This window comes from Nannobrachium achirus (assembly GCF_963921795.1).
Source record: "Nannobrachium achirus genome assembly, chromosome: 7".
NCBI lineage: Eukaryota > Metazoa > Chordata > Actinopteri > Myctophiformes > Myctophidae > Nannobrachium > Nannobrachium achirus.
Genome location: NC_137816.1, coordinates 30942985 through 30961687, shown reverse-complemented (window position 1 = coordinate 30961687; position 18703 = coordinate 30942985). Strand labels below are relative to the sequence as shown.

The 18703-nt window shown below is 41.2% G+C and overlaps 2 protein-coding genes across 3 annotated transcripts in view; both read left to right on the top strand.

The window, feature by feature from the left end:
* LOC308288442 (DNA-binding protein RFX7-like) overlaps positions 1–5319 on the top strand; it is a 33920-nt gene extending 28601 nt beyond the window's left edge. For both annotated transcript variants that reach the window (XM_080729877.1, XM_080729876.1), the window contains one exon: positions 1950–5319. In XM_080729877.1, the coding sequence (XP_080586003.1) occupies positions 1950–5306 (3357 nt within the window). In that variant the 3' untranslated portion in view covers positions 5307–5319. The remainder of the gene's footprint in view (positions 1–1949) is intronic.
* A 7742-nt stretch (positions 5320–13061) lies between these two features.
* nedd4a (NEDD4 E3 ubiquitin protein ligase a) overlaps positions 13062–18703 on the top strand; it is a 56170-nt gene continuing 50528 nt past the window's right edge. The window contains exons 1-4 of the mRNA XM_080730517.1: positions 13062–13353; positions 15429–15502; positions 15882–15960; positions 16058–16096. Of these exons, the coding sequence (XP_080586643.1) occupies positions 13306–13353; positions 15429–15502; positions 15882–15960; positions 16058–16096 (240 nt within the window). The 5' untranslated portion in view covers positions 13062–13305. The remainder of the gene's footprint in view (positions 13354–15428; positions 15503–15881; positions 15961–16057; positions 16097–18703) is intronic.

Below are 18703 nucleotides of genomic sequence, written 5' to 3'. Positions count from 1 at the left end.
TCTATTAGGCTAAACCTCATTCATTTGAAAAAGATATCAAGAGTATATGAAAGCCTTTTAATAATGTTTAAACTATTGGAATCTGCTCCAAAATAATTAATTACATCACCAGTGAGAGACGTAAAACTAGGTCAAATACCAATTAACACCCCAGCAGCGCACCACAAGCAGCTGGACTGACTGGACTCGTGAAGCGACCTGCTCATCTCTCATCAATGTTACGTTAAACCATTATTTATGGCATTCGCAGCCAACTTATGATTGAGACTACTTTCTCCATGTTCTCACCTCAAAATGGATTATTCTTCAGATGAGCGGATCACACTGATGGATCATGGAGCAGGCAATAGCCTACTCGAGCCGAGGTAACGAGTGATTCACATCCAGTCGCCTTTATTGGATTTGATTTCTCCATCAAAGCACTCAGACAAACTTTGCATCATAGCAAGTTTTAAAAGTAATGAATGATGAATGATGCTCAATCACTCAATGTAGGCCTACTCATGTTGAAGCAGCAGAAAGACAGACAGACAGTCTGCTGCTGCTGCTGCTGCTGCTGCCGCTGAATGCTGCTGCCAGCGTTCAGCGTGCACCCGCTGTGGGTAATCGTGACCACTTAACAGTTTGACAGTCAGGCTCCGCAAATAACCCATGGTAATTCTTAAGTTGCTTATTTTACTTGTTAAAGCAACCTTTTATTATAAAGAAATAACATTAATATGGGTGCAAGATTCAAATGTTGAATAAAGTTCATATCTCAATAATAAAAAATATATTTAATAGAATAATCGAATTTTATTTACAAACCGAATAGTGGGATCAGCCCTGTTTAGTCGGATAACCGAATAATCGTGCACATCCCTACTTCCTGGGCAAGAATTTCTAAAATAGCTAAAACAGCCAATGTACAAGCTGACAACGCATGGAGCTTGTACATGGGCTGTTATTCGCCACAAGAAAATCTCATGTGTCTCATGTGGTTAAGGTTTCAAGCTGAAATCCAGACATTTCATGTATGGACCCCTGACCCCTGACCCCGTGACCCCTGAATGAGCTGAGAAATGTTTGCAGTTAAGCTATAACGCCAAGCACGTTTGGGAAGGCTAGTGTTATTTCCATTTGAGCTTCATGCAATACCACCAGTGAACCAGTAGGTGTCCTACCTGACCACAGGATATACATTAAAGCCCCCACAATTGTTATTTTGTATTAACATATGCTACCATACAGATTGGTTCAAAATGAACTTGTAGCTTTAAGTTGCTTTCAACATTTACTCTCTATGGTGGTAGTGTCAAAACCTGTGCTTAGCTATATACGGTACCGGTATATGTATTGCCATGGCAAAAAATAAATGTTACTAAATTCAAATAAGTTAAAGGCAAGCATATATTGATGAGGGTATAGTTTCTTATTGTTTTTGTAATTAGTTGTTCATGTCCACAGCAGGAATGATTCATGTGCAACATTCATATACATTCTCACCACTGTTGTTTTACCAGAACCGGCATTCTGGCTTCCATGCTGAATGGTGATCATGTTTAGTTCAATGGCAAATTGTAACCATAGACAAGAAAAATAAATACATAAAAGATAATAAAATAAAATAAAATAATGCTCAGGGTAAACTGATAAAGGTTGTGTTAGTAAATGTTTCACCTATAGCATGCTCAAAATAGGGAGGCCAGGTTAAAAGTAGTTATGTCTGTCTGTGGGTTTTATAAATATTGAACCAATGAAAAGTATTAACAAGAGCTTGTGACAAAGATTATAACTACTGGAATACGTAGCGTTGTTCCGACGTCTCGTTACTCCGACGTTGCGTTTGTCCGACTCTCCCCATCTCTATCCCTAACCGCACGCGTAGCCACGCAGTCGGACTAATGAGACGTCAGGCTTTCATAATCCTCTGCTTGATGTAAATCTCTGGCGGTATCTTCCCACTGCAGGTCCAGAGGAACAGGCAGCTGATGTCTCCCAGTCCAGTGGGAACGGGGCCTGTCAACTTCCAGGTGTTAACCCCGACCGTTCAGCCTGTGAGACTGAGCCCCAAGATGCCCCAGAACATCCTGTACAGTCCGACGGGAGACCGCACGGCTCGCCAGCGATACGCCCAGATCTTACCCAAACCCTCTGCCACAAGTGCCATCACGCTGCGGTCGCCTCCAGCCATGCTCATAGCCAACAGCCCCATTAAGACGGTGATACCTACTTGTCACGTGACCTCCGTCAACGTGGTCAAAATGACGACCGTGACCCTGGCGCCCAACACCAGCTCCACCGCTACCTCCATCACTAGCAGCAGCGTGAGGCCTGCCTCTGCCGGCCTTAACACGTCTAGAGTCACAGAGGAGTTCAGGCCTCGTTCTCAGCTTAGGAGTGGGTCTGCAGCACCCGTTTTGGCACCCGTAGCCAGGCCAGAGTGGGCGACTATCACTACTCCCGTTGACGTGGAGATGGAAGCCATACATGAGAATAGCCAGGTCAATAGTGTTAGTAGAGAAGGAGCCTTGGCTCCTAGGAGTGGAGGAGCCGTACAGAGGGCCGCCAGTGTCCCCACACTTCAAAGGAGGGGCTCCCTGGTACTGGAGGAAATGTCACGGCCCTCCTCTACTCTTAACACTGTGGTAGTTACAGGTAGCAGCAATAAAAACACCAGTAATGAAAGCCCCTTGAACTCGCCAATCCCTGCTCAGAATACCAGACCTGTCTCAGGGATTAATGGCACAGCGACACCATCATCAGTTAAGGAGGGTTTCCTGTCCACCAAAGGCCCTAGGAAGCGCTCAGGCCTCAGTCCAGTGTCTCACCTCTCTCCAGTTAAGAGAGTTTTTATCTCCCAACAACCATTAGGGGGCTGCGATGAGCTTAGACACAGGGTTAGTGCCTCTCCGAGGAATCCCCACAGACCAGTAGCTTTACTTAGACCAGAAAGTGCTCCAGCCATCGGCAGGTTTCCTATGAAATTGAACTTGACCGTGGCCACTCAAGGTCTCGCAAACTCTCCAATCAGAGCCAGTGGTTTCCAGACTGTTGCCAAAACACAGAGCTCCACACAGAGGACAAACACCGCCAGTGTTATGGAAACACCTCAGCACCAGCATCACAGCACTGACCCGCAGGGGGAGCTCATGAGCGCCATGTCCACTGAAAGGGAGCTGGAAGGAGGTCAACGTGGCCACATGTTTATCCAGCATGTGGAGCAAGGTGGAGTCACGCAGCCGCTGCATTTACTGGGTCAGGCTGCAGCCTCCGGTCAGCTGGCCGCGCACACAGAGCTGGACTACTTTCCCTTCAACGACGATGACATGACCCAGGACAGCATCGTGGAGGAGCTGGTGCAGATGGAGGAGCAGATGAAGCTCAACAACATGCAGGAATTCGGGAACTGCGGCGTGCTGCAAGGTCAGCCGGCTGCCATGCAGGGCGCCGCCATGTCGTCCGGTCAAACGATGACGTCGTTCTACCACTCGGCGAGCAGCAGCAGTGCCCCGATGCAGACCCCCACCCCCACCCCCACCCCTACACCCACCTCTGAAATGATGGGCGGAGCCCAGGGCTTGACCAGAGAGAGCCCGTACTCCCGCATGGCCTCCACCACCCCGGTGGACAGTGCCCTGGGGAGCAGTCGTCACACCCCCGTCGGCACCCCCCACTCCAACTGCAGCAGCACGGTGCCCCAGAGCCCGGTGGAGTGCAGGAACCCCTTTGCGTTCACGCCCATCAACTCCAGCATCACAGCTTACCATGACAACAACATGGTGTCCAGTAGCCCCGTCAAGCCCATGCAGCGGCCCACGGCGACCCACCCGGACAAGGCCAAGCTGGACTGGATGAACAGCAGCTACAACAACGGCAGCGGAATCAACAACCTACCTAGTTACCAAGACCTCGTCGACGACCACTTCCAAAAGCCCCACGCCTTCGCCATCCCCAGCCAGTCCTGCCATTCTCAGGCCAGGCACAACGACGGCCATTTTGGCCGTCTGACCCCTGTCTCCCCCGTGCAGCAGCAGGCTAGCATGAGCAAGCAGGAGGGCTTCGCTGTGCCCACGCCCTTAGATAACAAAGCCACCAGTGGCTCGTCTCCGGCGGTGGCGTTCCGGTGCCGCAGTGTGAGCCCTGCTGTGCGCCAGCGGAACCTGAGCGGGAGCACGGGAAACCCTGCCTGTCCCAGTGTCCCCCGGTCAGTGGTGTCTCCCTTAAATTCCCCCGTGACCCCAGAGGTGCTGAACATCTTCGCCAACAGTCAACCCAACGCCGGCATGACCAGCGCGGCGCAGAGGAGCCACTCCGTGCCAGTTAACGTCATGATGCAAACCGAGGTACCGCCCAACATGCAGGGCCAGCAACTCAGCAACCAGAAAATCACTGACGTACTACTGAGCAAGATGGACGGTGACTGTGATGACTCTGTAAGGGGTCTGGGCGTCAATAATGTCCACTCAAGCTACACTGCATGTATGAACCTCACTCAGATCCTGGAGTCTGACCCCAGTATGCCCTGCACTGCCAAACACTCTGCCAACGCATACAACTTTCACAAGACAAATTACCTCATGAAAAATGCAACGGGTGAAAGGTTTCTCACTGAAGGTCAAAGCCGAGCTGCAGAGCAGCAAGGCCTACAGACTGTACTGCCACAGCTGCAACAGCACCAAAACCAACAGCAAATGCAACAGCAACAAAACCAACAGCAATTGCAACAGCAACAAAACCAACATCAATTGCAACACCAACAAAACCAACAGCAATTGCAACAGCAACAAAACCAACAGCAAATGCAACAGCAACAAAACCAACAGCAAATGCAACAGCAACAAAACCAGCAGCAAATGCAACAGCAACAAAACCAGCAGCAAATGCAAGGCCACCAAAACCAACACCAAGGCCAGCCTTCACCACTGCTGCAACAGCAGCAAGGCCAGCCTATGTTGCTTCAACAACACCAACACCAAAACCAACAGCTACATTTCAGCACTAGTGTAAAAGAGCTTCTATCCAACAGCCTTCATCCCGGCAACCAGCTTGTGGAGGAAGTGTCAGAACTCAATGCCGGCGGGGCAGGGTTCCCAGGTGAAGTCAGGATGACCTCTGACCTCTCTGGTAACATCAATGACCTGAACACTTTGGACACGAACCTTCTGTTTGACCCCGGTCAACAACAAGGACAGTATGGTGACACCACGCCCGAGGAACTGATGAACGATCCGCTGTTTCAGCAGATCTGTAACGAGACGGCAAATTCAAGCGGATTTGATTGGCTGGAAAGCAAAGACCATCCGACTGTTGGACTGATGGGTTGAACATGGTTTGCTTTTGTTTTGTACATTTTACACTGTTTATATGTTGTTATTGGTGTTTATTGGTTAATTTATATTGAAGCATTGAAGCAACACTTTTGCCTGATTATAGGTTGCGTGCCGGTGTCGCGCAATAATAATAATAGCAAGTAGTCAAATTGCCCTTTAAGTGCTGAAACACTCTGAGTTAAATGCTGGTCATCTCTCTCTCCTCAGAGAACAAAACACTGTTTAGTTAAAGAGGCAGATATACTTTAAAAGAGCTTAGTGGATTAATGTTTTTGTCCGTTTGCATGATTCATTTATTTTTAAGTATTTATTTAATAGCAGTAACTGAAATGTTTTCCAGAGCCATACATTAGCCTATGTAAACTTGCATTTGGAATTACAGGGCTGCTGTTCAGGATTATAACCTGTATATATACAATGATTTGGGCATTTGTGCTGGTTTTGATCTCTTTTACATTTTTAATATAGTTTTGAGTCTAATTGAAGAATAAGCTGCAAAATGGAAGACATGTTAAAAAATAATTGCACTACTTTTATCATAATATATAATGATAACTAGTGGCTTCAGAGTATGATGAAGCTTCTTCTTTTCAGCTTGGCCTGAATAAGTGTTGATACGTTAATATTTCAGGGAGTATTAGGTGTCATGGTAACAACAATATAGAGTATGACTGATGGGTTTTTGATGAGTTACATTACTAACTTAAATACAGTATTAAATACTATAGAAGTCTAATGACTTGAATATAGTAATTGTATGAAACAGTGCTCAGACTTAAAATACCGTATTAAAACAGGCAGAATACGTTTTGCCGTATAATGTTCATAATCCAAACCACTGCTCAATGTGGATATTAATCAGACTGTTTATAACTTAACTTTATTCATATCATTTCCACATATCTGTTTTTACAACCAGTACAAACCAGTCCGCCTCAAACTTTCAATGTCCGTTACATGTCCGCCAAGTTTGCTTTAGCAGTAATTGAAAGATACGTAATACTGGAATTACATTTTGTACCGTTTATTGATCGAGAGAATGGTAAATAAGTCCTTCCAACTGCCACAGTTGATTGTTAATAGGCAGTGCATCTTCCAAAACAGTGCGCTGTGTCCTACCCAACAACAAGGCCTAAATGTCTCCTCCAACCAATGCACATGTACTAGCTTGTATTAACATACTCTACCATACAGATTGGTTCAAATAATGTTTTATTCATTAAAATAAGTCCAAGATTGTACCTTTAACTTATGCATTTAAACAAATCTCCTGCTGATGCCTCACATTGGTTTAGCTTGATGCAAAAAAAGAAGATATTCAGTGCCTTTATTGCTTTTCAAGTCTTTTAAATTTATACGCATATGATTAAGAGAAATACTATTGATTTGAATGAAAATTTAAGGGACATAATTTATATGGAGGGATCTAGTTAATTGATCTTCACTACAGACAGGGTCAGTGATTTGTGTCAAACATGACATCTCTTCAGTATTCTTATGAACTTGGGAGTTTGAAAGTTGGAAAATAAGGCTAGACAAATATTGAACAGGTTTTAAGGAGTAATCATTATTAGTTCATATCTATAAATAATTAGTATAGTGTATTAAAGAAATGATATAATGAAAATATAAAATAATCATGATTTATTAAAAGCACTGTGACTGCAATCCTGACTTGCAAAAATGGCTAGTAGCATGTGGTATAGTTGCAATGATCATTTTGTGATAACTATTTAAGTGCATTTAAATATATAAAAAAAGGGCAATACGTTTGGTGATATCCGTAATATTTATCAAAATGCTATGACAATTACTAATGCAGTTTATATATTATCTCTTCTTTGAAACAATGCACTACTTTTGGTTTGGATGATGAAGGCATGTTTTTTTGGATAATAAAAAATGCGTAACGACAAAGTATGGAGAATCAACTGCATGCAGCTTGTGTAATGTATTTACTGTGTGTACAGTATATGAAGCATGAAGCTCACTGACTATGACATGACTAAAAAGGTTGTAATGTACAGTAGTTGTTTGGGAACTATTGGAGCCTTATGTTCATACCAAAGAAAAACTGGTGAACATGATCTAGAACAGCACAGTGTTTCATTCAAAGGACCACCTCAACCATTTTAAACCTTCACAAAATTGGTCCTCGCTAATGCTCATTACAAGATGGCACCATTTCTGTCTACTCGTTTCAGAAGAACAGTCCTGCCTAGAAGTGACATCATCCGTCACAGGCTGGTTTGGTCATTTCAAACAAGATTTTATTTTTATTTTATTAAAGCAAGAACGGCTTCATTCGGAGAATGGCTTCTAATTCAGTATGCCACAGTGACTTTCCAGGAAGACGACGACTGTAGTTTCTATTGGCTTGGAAACCCCATTGATCATTAGTATCATTAGTACTGTAGACAGGTTTCTGAACTGTCCACAGCCCACCAATGAGATGCGGAGTGAGTAGATAGAAATGACGCCATGTTATAATTAACATTACTGAAGACCAATTATATAAAGATAAAGTTGGAAATGAATGAAGTGCTGATTTAAATGTTCTAACTAAGAAACATTCAAGTGCTATGTAGCTAGTTAGCTATGTGTGTATTGCCATACATATTCTTTCCTATGAAAAGAAGAACCCAAAGGAAAATGAGTGAAAATGGCAACTTATTTCTAGTACTGGACAATGCTGAAATCAATGTATCAGGACAATAATAAAAATGACTTTGTTTACTCTTGTTAATCATTTTGTAGCTCCAGTTGACGAAACCATTTCAAAGATCTAAGACACTGTATGTTATTAGATATTCTGATAGTGATATTCGAAGTCATTTATTGTGTGTGTGTGTGTGTGTGTGTGTGCGCGCGCGTGCGTACGTACGCATGTGCAGTCATATAGCCTAATCGTTGTACAAGTTTTGCTGTATTTTGTTTGTTCCTGTTGTTGGAAATGTGATTTCTTTGAGTGCCCTGATCATATTAACATACTGTATAAACTTGTTGTCAGCCATGTGCTCTTGTCAAATCATCTAATTTACTATGTTAAAATAGTTTATACTAAGTGAGAAAATATAGCTGAGTATAATGGCAGAATGTGATTCAGAGAGTGTACAAATGGAACCACATGCAATTAACACTGAAGAGTTTACAATGGAGAAAAAACTTTACTGAATAATTAAACCCACCCCCTAAAATGTTTATTTTAAAAAAGGTCTTAAGAGAAGGAAAAGTGATTATACTGTAGATTAAAAAAGGATGAGCACTGGATGTTTTACTTTGAGTGCACGTGTTTGAGTGCACATGTTTTGTACAGAATTTGGAATGACTTTGTTGAAAACCAATTGTGTCTTTTGGTAATTGTATAGGTAACCGTGTGTTCTATTATTTGATGTTAAACTGTTTTAGAAATATACTCATTTCATAATATAGTTTATAAATCAGCTCTTTTAATTTTGATATTTTAACCACATGAACTCTACCATAGCATCCCTATTCTAGGGTCAGGGTGAAAATAGCCACACCTACAACTTAAAGGAGTAGTTCACCCCCAAAATGACTTTTTTTCTATTGATTAGTCACACCATGGAGACTAGAGTTCAATAATATTTTTTGGTTTTTGTCACATTCCTAAGACAAAAATGTGATAGCAATAAATTTACCCCCATTGATTCCGGATGGTGACCCGTTTCGAAACGGGTCACCATCCGGAATCAATGGGGGTAAATTTACTCAAATCAAATTTTTGTCTTAGGAATGCGACAAAAACCAAAAAATATTATTGAACTCTACTCTCCATGGTGTGACTAATCAATAGAAAAAAAGTCATTTTGGGGGTGAACTACTCCTTTAAGCTCACAATGCTTGCATTGTCGTTGTAGCCGCATTGTGAGCTTGTATTGGTTATTTTCAGCGAAGAGATTTGGTGTAGAGAGAAAAAAGGAGCAGGCATAGAGCCCTGTGGGACCCCGGTGGTTAATATGTATTTGTGAAAAGGTTTTCCTTTTCCTTTTTAAAAGGCCATTTTGAAATAAGCACTGTTTGTACCCAAAATGAAGACATTAGCCGTCCTGTACTTTAGGACCAGGTACAGTACTGTAAAGGATGTGTCATAACTGCTGTGTTGTTGTTGCTGTGGTCAGTGTACTCCACATTTCACTTGTTTGGTCATTTTGTTGCATTTCAGCAAATATGCTTTTCTAAATGTAACTGCTCACTGATTTTTAAACTGGGTTTTAAAACCAATAAACTTTTGTAAGGACATCAATGTGTTTTAGTCAAATGTTTTGAAATATTGACTATACTGTCAATCGTCAAAGAAAAGGTCCTTTTCATTTGAACTTTGTCTGTTCTTCAGAGATTACTATACTGTAGACACACTTGGATGGAACAGAAAATAATGCACCTGAATAGGTAACACCTTGCAAGAATCCAACAACATCATGGAATTGTCCGTTACTGTTGGCTAGTACAGTATGTTTAAATATTGAGAACTGTCACTTTTAAATACTGATTGTAGCATAATGAAGAATGTGTCGTCAATATAGGACAATATGCTCCATATGAAGTTTGAGTTAGTGAAACATATTCATCAGATATATAAACAGCAGCAAGTGTAAAAATCACAGTTGTGTGTGTTTGGTTAAATAACAGGTGTAAAAAAAAAAAAACAATTTCATGTTTATGTTTAAATAGCATGTGTAAAATCACAGTTTCATGTGTAGCCTGCAGCCTGTCAGCATGACTGACTTACTTGACTTAAACCCTTTTGCTCTTAGGGGAGCATAGGTCATTCATGAACTTCCTCTAGCTGGTTTGGTGTTGGGCAATCTTCTCTGCTTCCTTCCAAGATGTTCCTTTTTCCTTGAGTTCCGCCTCAACAGACCTTTTCCAGCTGTTTCTGGGTCTTCCTGGTGTCGTTTTCACCTGGGGGGCCTGCCTGATTGTGTTGGACGATGGTTTTCTCAAGGTGTGCCCGATCCAGCCCCATTTCCTGTGTTAAATTTGGGTTTCACCTTTGTTAGGCTCCTGGTTGGTCCCTGACTGACCAACCAGCAGGCTCTATCTGCCTTGTCCCGCCCTGGTTCCGCCTTTTTTATGTTGAATTAGCTAAAACATAATTTTTTGAGAAATAAAAACATTTAAAAGCATGCTGATTCACTATGCTGCCACTGAGCAGCTCCAATTGACTGAAACAAAGTTTGAAATTAGAATTGAGCACACAGAATAACAATATGAAGCAACTGAATTAACATGGCAGTGGATGGAATGTCCCACTATATGTCCCTCCAAGACACAGCAACCAATGGGTGTGGAGAGGGGCAGGACAATGGGCGGGACTTGACAAAGGGTGGTTCTTGTGTGGTTTGCCAGAGTTCTTTGTTTGTGATGGTGTTAGGCCAGTAAATTCATGACAGTGACATGTAAAGTGACAGTGAGGAGTGAGGACATTTTTCCACCAAAAGAACTTTGGTTCTAGAACTGGTTCTGTTCTAGATTCTTGGAACCTTGGTGCTTTCACGGAACCGGTGGCCATTTTTTGGTTCCAGTTCCGAGCCAACTTTTAGGGTTCTGAACCAATTAATTTTCAGTGGAAACACTCTGAACTGGTTCAATATTAGCAGTGAAAAAATAACTGAACCAGTTCAACCCTGGTGGAAAAGGGGCCTCGATGTCACCAATTCAGGAAATTTGCCAGTTCAAGGAAGAGAGAGAAGGAAAAGAATAGAGAGAAAAAGAAACAATCAGATATACAATGTCCAGGTGCATGGTTTAATATAATAACAAAAACATAGCAGTGAATACAAACGCAGGAGGCCAAAAAGCTTCTTGTGTAGAGAAACATATCCAGCCGGGTCAGCAGGTGTAAAATCAGTTTCCTGTGCATGGATAAGAACCAGTATAACCAAGAACCCTGAGAACAAGTGTAAAAGACACACATCCCAGATCTGGGATGCATTCTGCATTTCAAGGGACGGGTTGGGTAGGTCTAGAGTAGACCTACCAACCCAACCATCCCTTCAAATACCAAATCATTCCTTATTCGGAAACTAAAAGACATGTCCCTTATTGAACTGATAAGGGACATACTTTGTTCCTTATAGTTTTGGGAATCAATCAATGACACATATTTTACAAGTTCTCACAGCTCATAAACATACATAGGGTTAGGGTTAGTTACTATAGGCCTAATAAAGGTTGTTAAACCTTCTAGACTTAGTAAACCTGATCTGAGTAGTCTCTTGGACAACTTTGTTACTCATACACCTAAATGTCTTAGCCAAAAATAAAGTAAAATAGTAAAATCTATAAGCTCACAACGTGTGCCAGCGCATTCATTGTGAGCTTGTAGATCGGCACGCGTTGTGAGCTTGTAGATCGGCTATTTTTGCAGAATGTTCGCCCCCAGAATATGAGGTTCAAGTGGTTATTAAAATGGTACATAATATACAGTGAAACGAGTAAGACGCCTCAGGGCGACATGCGACCTCGCCCTAAAGGGCGAGGGCAATTCTTGGCCATCTGGCCAGTGATGTATATCGGACCAGTTACCCATATATGGAGACCCCTGGTACCCAAATATGGAGATCCATGTACTGTATATGGTACATCCCTTTTATGCCCATACATGGAGATCCCTGTCTGAACCAGCCACACAGATATGGGCTGTCTTCCTCCATATATGGGCATTCCCATATGAAGTCCTGTTAGATATGAGCTTAATATTGATGACATCAGGGATCTCCATATATGGGCATAAAAGGGATTCTGTTAGAGTGGTTTCCATGACATCACAACATACAATCCCTTTTATGCCCATACATGGAGATCCCTATCTGAACAAGCCACACAGATATGGGCCATGTCTTGGTCAGCTGGCCAGTGATGTATATCGATGACATCAGGGATCTTCAATTATGGGCATAAAAGGGATTATGGGGAATACCCATATATGGACTTTTACATAGGTGATGTCACCTGTGATATCACCTGTGATGTCACAGTGATGTGTCAGGGGAACCACAGTGTCAGGCGTGACCTGCAGATACGCGGATAAGTGGACAAGATGTGCACACCGTCGCAACAATGTCTTTAGACGTCTGGCGTCTTTTATCTTGGTGGGTGTCCCTTATTTGTAATACAGGTAAGACTGGTTGACAATCCTACTAATCCCTATTTCTGGGCCGAACATTCAGCAAAAATAGCTGTGTGTGCACACGCGCCCATGTGCACACAGGGGCAAGGTCGCTTCAGTGCTTCTCATCCTTAGGGCGTCTTACTGGTGTGTGTGTGTGTGTGTGTGTGTGTGTGTGTGTGTGTGTGTGTGTGTGTGTGTGTGTGTGTGTGTATATGTATATATATATATATATATATATATATATATATATATATATATATATACACATATATATATGTATATAGGCTATATATATATATATATATATATATATATATATATATATATATATATATTTTTTTTTTTTTTTTTTTTTTTTGCATTAGTAGCCTATGTATAAAAAAAAGCGATTCACGATTATTTGGTCAATTAAAAAACTAAATCTATTGCTGACAGGCAAAATAAATAAATAAATAAATAAATATAATAATAATAAAAAAATACTGTATAGTTTGCTTGCAGCCAATAATTGTCCAATGTCCCTTGCTGCAGTTATTCTGTCACCACTGACTGTAAATGACACAAGTGGACCTGTCGTGAGAGGAAGAGGAGTGGCAGAGGGCATGGGGAGGAGGCGGAGGAGGAAGAGGACAGGAGGAGGAGGTTGGAGTAGGAGGATGGGCTGAAGTGACGACGGAACTCAACTGAAGAAGTGTACTTTCCTAAAAACAAGATACTAGGTTAGTTCGGTTGTCTTTAGGCAACCATTCATCTGAAATAAACTAAATCGAACATCATTCGTCGATCGATCATCTCTTCTACTTGATCATTATTTGATCACATTGATCTTCGGGGTGGGGAGGAGGAGGAGAGGATATGGCTGCACTCACACCACCCGAGATCCGAGGACTTGTGACAGACGAGGTAATAACGACAGACAAACCGCACTTCTTTTATGGCTAATGCCTCAATCATGTTTTCACGAATGTTAGCCTGTCAGCTAATAGAGGTTAACAATGAAGCTAGATTAACACGATTAACACCAATAACTATAGATTATATGCGTCCTGCGTAATTAAGTAGCCTACAGTTATAACAGGATCTTTACAAATATCATGTCACTCACTCGTGACTCGTGATTTGTCGCAAAAAACTCATGCTTGATATTGGGTGTCTCTTGTCAAAATGAACAGAATAGATCTTCAAGCGCAACCAAGTGCCACGGACGCGTTGTTGGGAAGAGTGGAGATCATGTAGATCTGTTCTTTTATGACAAGCACACACCGTCCTACTACGGAGTATAAAGTAGACTTGATGTTTTGGTTAGATAGAGCTCACAGCTATGCTAATGCTAGCTATTATAGCCACCATAAATCAACTCCACAGGTCACATTCTGTAATTAGTTAACACGGCCTGGTTAACCAGTAACATACATCATGATCTAATAACTCTGCAGTTACCACACACACACACACACACACACACACACACACACACACACACACACACACACACACACACACACACACACACACACACAGTAGTCAGTCACACACACAGTAGTCACACACACAACACACACACACACACAGTAGTCACACACACACACACACACACACACACACACACACACACACACACACACACACACACACACACACACACACACACACACACACACACACCAGGGCTGCCAACATTGGAGATTCCAGGAGATAACTGAATGTCAACAACAGCCCCCCCCCCTGTCATTTTAACTAAAAACGTTGTGAGCTTGGAAATGGGCAATTTGTGCTGAATGTTTGTACCAGAATAGGGACACTGGGTTCAATGTTCAAGGTGCTCTAAGTTGTTAGATCTTGTGCAGATACAGTACACTGTCTACACCACAGTATGGGTAAAAGTCATTTTTGTCAGGTTTCTTGGAGCAGCATAACTTTAAAGGAGTAGTTCACCCCCAAAATGACCTTTTTTCTATTGATTACTCATGCCATGGAGACTTTGTAAATACCCCCATTGATTCCGGTTGGGGACCCGAATGCATTTGGGTCCCCATGGGAGTAATCAATAGAAAAAAAGTCATTTTGGGGGTGAACTACTCCTTTAATGGTTAGGGTTAGGTGGGCGGGAAACACAGAACCCAGGGAACGTAGAACCTGGGGAACATAGATATGCTCCCATTATTATAATCTATTTAGAAATTAGTATTTGACAATTTATACAGAAAATGAGCTTTTCAATGGGAGCACTGTGAATTTACAGTATGCTGGGTGACACCAGCAGTGTGACCAGTGTGGTCAAGAATGGCGTTTTTATCTTTTCACTGGGAGTTGAAAAAGGTTTAACTTTGGGTGTTTAATTGGATGAGCATTTTAGAAGAGCGCCTTCCGTTTTCACTTCAGCAGGGAAAATAACACATGAGTGAGTGTACAGACTGGACATAGACTTAGCCTTAACAATATGTCAGAAATAACCTCCGGTTTGGACAGGCTTGCCGAACTAGGTCGGAGAGTCAGGACATCTGCCCATGCGAGTACAGTACAGTCACAGCTATTGGTAAACCATAAACATGCTTATTTTACTTATCAACACTACAGGTCAAAATCTGTAACTTAGTCTGCATCTAGAAAATGTTGATAGAAACATATTTTTTGGTTCAGAAATGTCAGCACATTTCTGTGGTTTGCAGAAATGTAAAATGCTAAGAAAACACACAACTCAACTCATTGGTACAAGACTGTGTACCTAAATGCCTCCAAATGCAGAATAATTATAATTTCCATGGTGCATTTCAAGACATTTTTCTAGCATAGGCTGAAAGAGCAAGTACTGTCGCTACGGGCTGTGATTGTTATCACTGAACCTGTATGCTTGGTTGACTTTGAAGTAGGAAATTACTCTGGTTTTCATTCATCAGCTTGCCCAGGCCTAATGATTATAGTATACATCAGCCATTTTTATTTTATATTAAGTAATGCCATTTTTGTTGTCATTTAAGGAGGACTCTAGAATCCTGAGAGTGAAACTTATTGCTGGAATCGGACTGGCCAAGAAAGATATACTTGGAGCCAGGTAAGTCTATATTCTATGTTAAAACAAACATTTGTATCGTTTATTCTAGTATGATCATATACAGTATATCATGTACATGCAGTTATATATTATCATATGTCCAAAACTGTTACTTTTCACGATTCAAATTCAAAAACAGCAAAAGTAGCAGATCTACAAGCTCGATACGTGTCGTTTTGCGCTGCTGTTTGAGCTTTTGTATCTGCTACTTTTAATACTTTTGTGTGACGCTGTAGTATGATCAAGTAGGACGTTAATTTATGAAAAAGAAAAAGTAGAATATGGAGGTTTCAGCCCGTCAGAAACAATATTCTACTGCAACCTATTGCTTTGTTTTAATGTTTCTGAACTATGCCTGTTGTTGTTGTTGCTGCTGCAGTGACCCATATGTCAGACTGTCCCTCTATGATCCCATCAATGGAGAATTAACAAGTCTTCAGACTAAAACAAAAAAGAAGGTGAGTATCGGCTGACAAAGAAATTGCAGTTTTGGGTTATTAGTATTACTGGGTTGGTATTTAACATTCATTTATATTTCTTCTTGCATATCTGAAGACGTTGGACCCAAAATGGAATGAAGAATTCTATTTCAGAGTGAGTGATTTATTTTATTTGTATTATCTATTATTAAAGCTTTAGGGGTGCAACAGTTAATCAAACTAATCTGTGTAATCATTTCAAAATAATAATAATCGATAATCAAAATACAACGCATCACGATGCAAAATGTTGTGAGCTTGTACAGTAGATCTGCTACTTTTGGTACGTTTGCATGATATCCTTGCACGGCCAAATATAAAATAGGGCTTTAAGTGGTTAATCAGACTTTTTTTCTCTCGATTCGTTGATATATAAAACCGAAATTGCTGTCCAAAGAATTTGCTTCTTGATTATTCGAGAAAGAAACAGCGGTGGTCTCTTTCTTGAGAGGTGGTCAAGAATCAAGAGGGGTTTATTTGTGCCCAGTGAGTCTGCCATTAGCATGGCGCCCAGGGAGCAGTTAGGGGTTAAGTGTCTTGTTAAGTGTCCCAGAGGAAACGTCGATACATAGACAGGGCGAGTGGGGGGCCAACCAGCAACCTTTAATTCCCAGATGCCCTCTCCACCACTAATCTATGCCTACTAATTACATTATCGGGCAAACTGTATTTACCCGGGAATTACATGTAACTAAGAAGGAACTGTGCCATTAGCAAGCTATGCACCCAAAAAAAAGCACCATTTTAAGTCTGTAACATTAATTCCATGTCATTGTGTGCTATCAGCTTGCTATAAAGCTTATTAAAAATTAAAGTACATTGATCAGTTTGCTAAATTACAGGGGTAGATCTAAATGTAGGCTTACAATGTCTTACATATTTATTTTATGAGCGCTTGTGCCTGTGTAAAACAATAACATCTCGGTCAGTCTCTACAAGGAAGTCCAGCTAGCTCAAACTGTGGTTAGCGTTTAATTCAGATTATTTTTGTCAGATTAGATCTTGGGCTCTATTGTTGTGCTTTTCCTTGGCAGAGAGACTGCTACACTCCCCTTTTAACCTTTCCAGATAAACTAATACAGTTCTGCAAAATTAACAACAACTAGCCCTTACCCGTTCAAAGATATGAGCTCCGAAATGATGTGCAGTGTGTGGGTTATGGGGTGTGCACTGTGCACACAGTATATGAGGGATGGAAAGTAACTTTAACTGGTGCTTGCATGATAATATGTAGGAGCATCAATGTACGAAATACCCGTTTTGTTTAATGGCTACAGAGATACTGTGTCGTCGTCCCCCAGCCCGCCCGCCCACCCGCCTGCACACACACCCGCCTGCCTGCACACACACACACACACACACACACACACACACACACACACACACACACACACACACACACACACACAAACACACACACACACACACACACACACACACACAGAGCTGGTTAAACATGTTGCCTCATGCTAGATGCAGAATAGATATGCCTCATGCTAGATGCAGAATAGATAGTAGATACACCCTAAAAATGCTAATATACAGCATATGATGTGTGAAAGTGACAAACGGGCTTCACAGTTATGTCAGGTGTGTTCATATGCTAATGGTGATGCAATTTCAGATCAATTGCTCCAGCCACTGAGGAGAAACACTGTTTCAGACAGACAGACAGACACTCACTCAGACATTCGGAAAATTATATGTTAGACTAGCCCTTACCAAAATGATGTGCAGTGTGTGGGGTATGGGATGTGCACTGTGCATACAGTATATGAGGGATGGAAAGTAACTGTAACTGGTGCTTGCATGATAATATGTAGGAGCATCAATGTAAGAAATACCCGTTTCGTTTAATGGCTACCCGTTCAAAGATGTGTGCTCCAAAATATACTGTGCAGAGTGCAGTGTTGGGAAAGTTCACTTTAAAAACAAACTAGTTCAAGTTCAAGTTCAGAACTTCTAAAATGAACTAGTTAATTTTTAGTTCATAATTCCCCATTATGAACTAAAGTTCATGGTTCCCCAAAATGAACTACATAGTTCTTTTTTAGTTCTTTTTTTAACCATATTTTTTTTATACTTTTGGCTATTCAAAAAAAAAAAAAAAAAAAGGAAAAAAGAAAAAAAGGAAAAAAAATATATATATAAAGGTCTATATATAAATGTTTAGACGTTGCTGCATGCTATTATTTGTCAAAATTATTGACTCAGCCCATATAGAACCACACACAGCAATAATTTCATCCAACTTAACATTGAGGTGCCCACAATATTTATGTGCCCACTGCCTAGTTCCCAGTATTCCTGCACCCTTATTGTGAAGGGCTGAATGTAATAACCATGTTATTGTCTCATTGTGTGAAATATCATAATATTCAAAACAAATATTTGACTCCAATTGATTCCCCACACAGTATTGACTTGATATAGCAATAAAAAAATATATATATTACACAGCAGTTGTGGGAAAACTAAGACATTGTTCAAAAAACACAATTCCGATTTTGGTCATTTTGGAAATAGGGCAAAAAATATATTTTTCTTCAATCTACTGTCTTGACACTCTAACCAAAATTGTTCTATAGACCATAATCTACAAATTGGAAGTGAAAGAAACTTTAACACACATTTGAAATAAAAACAAAAAATTACATGTACAAGGAACCCCACTAGAAAAACAAAACAAAAAATGACACACAAGGAACCCCACTAGAAGGCA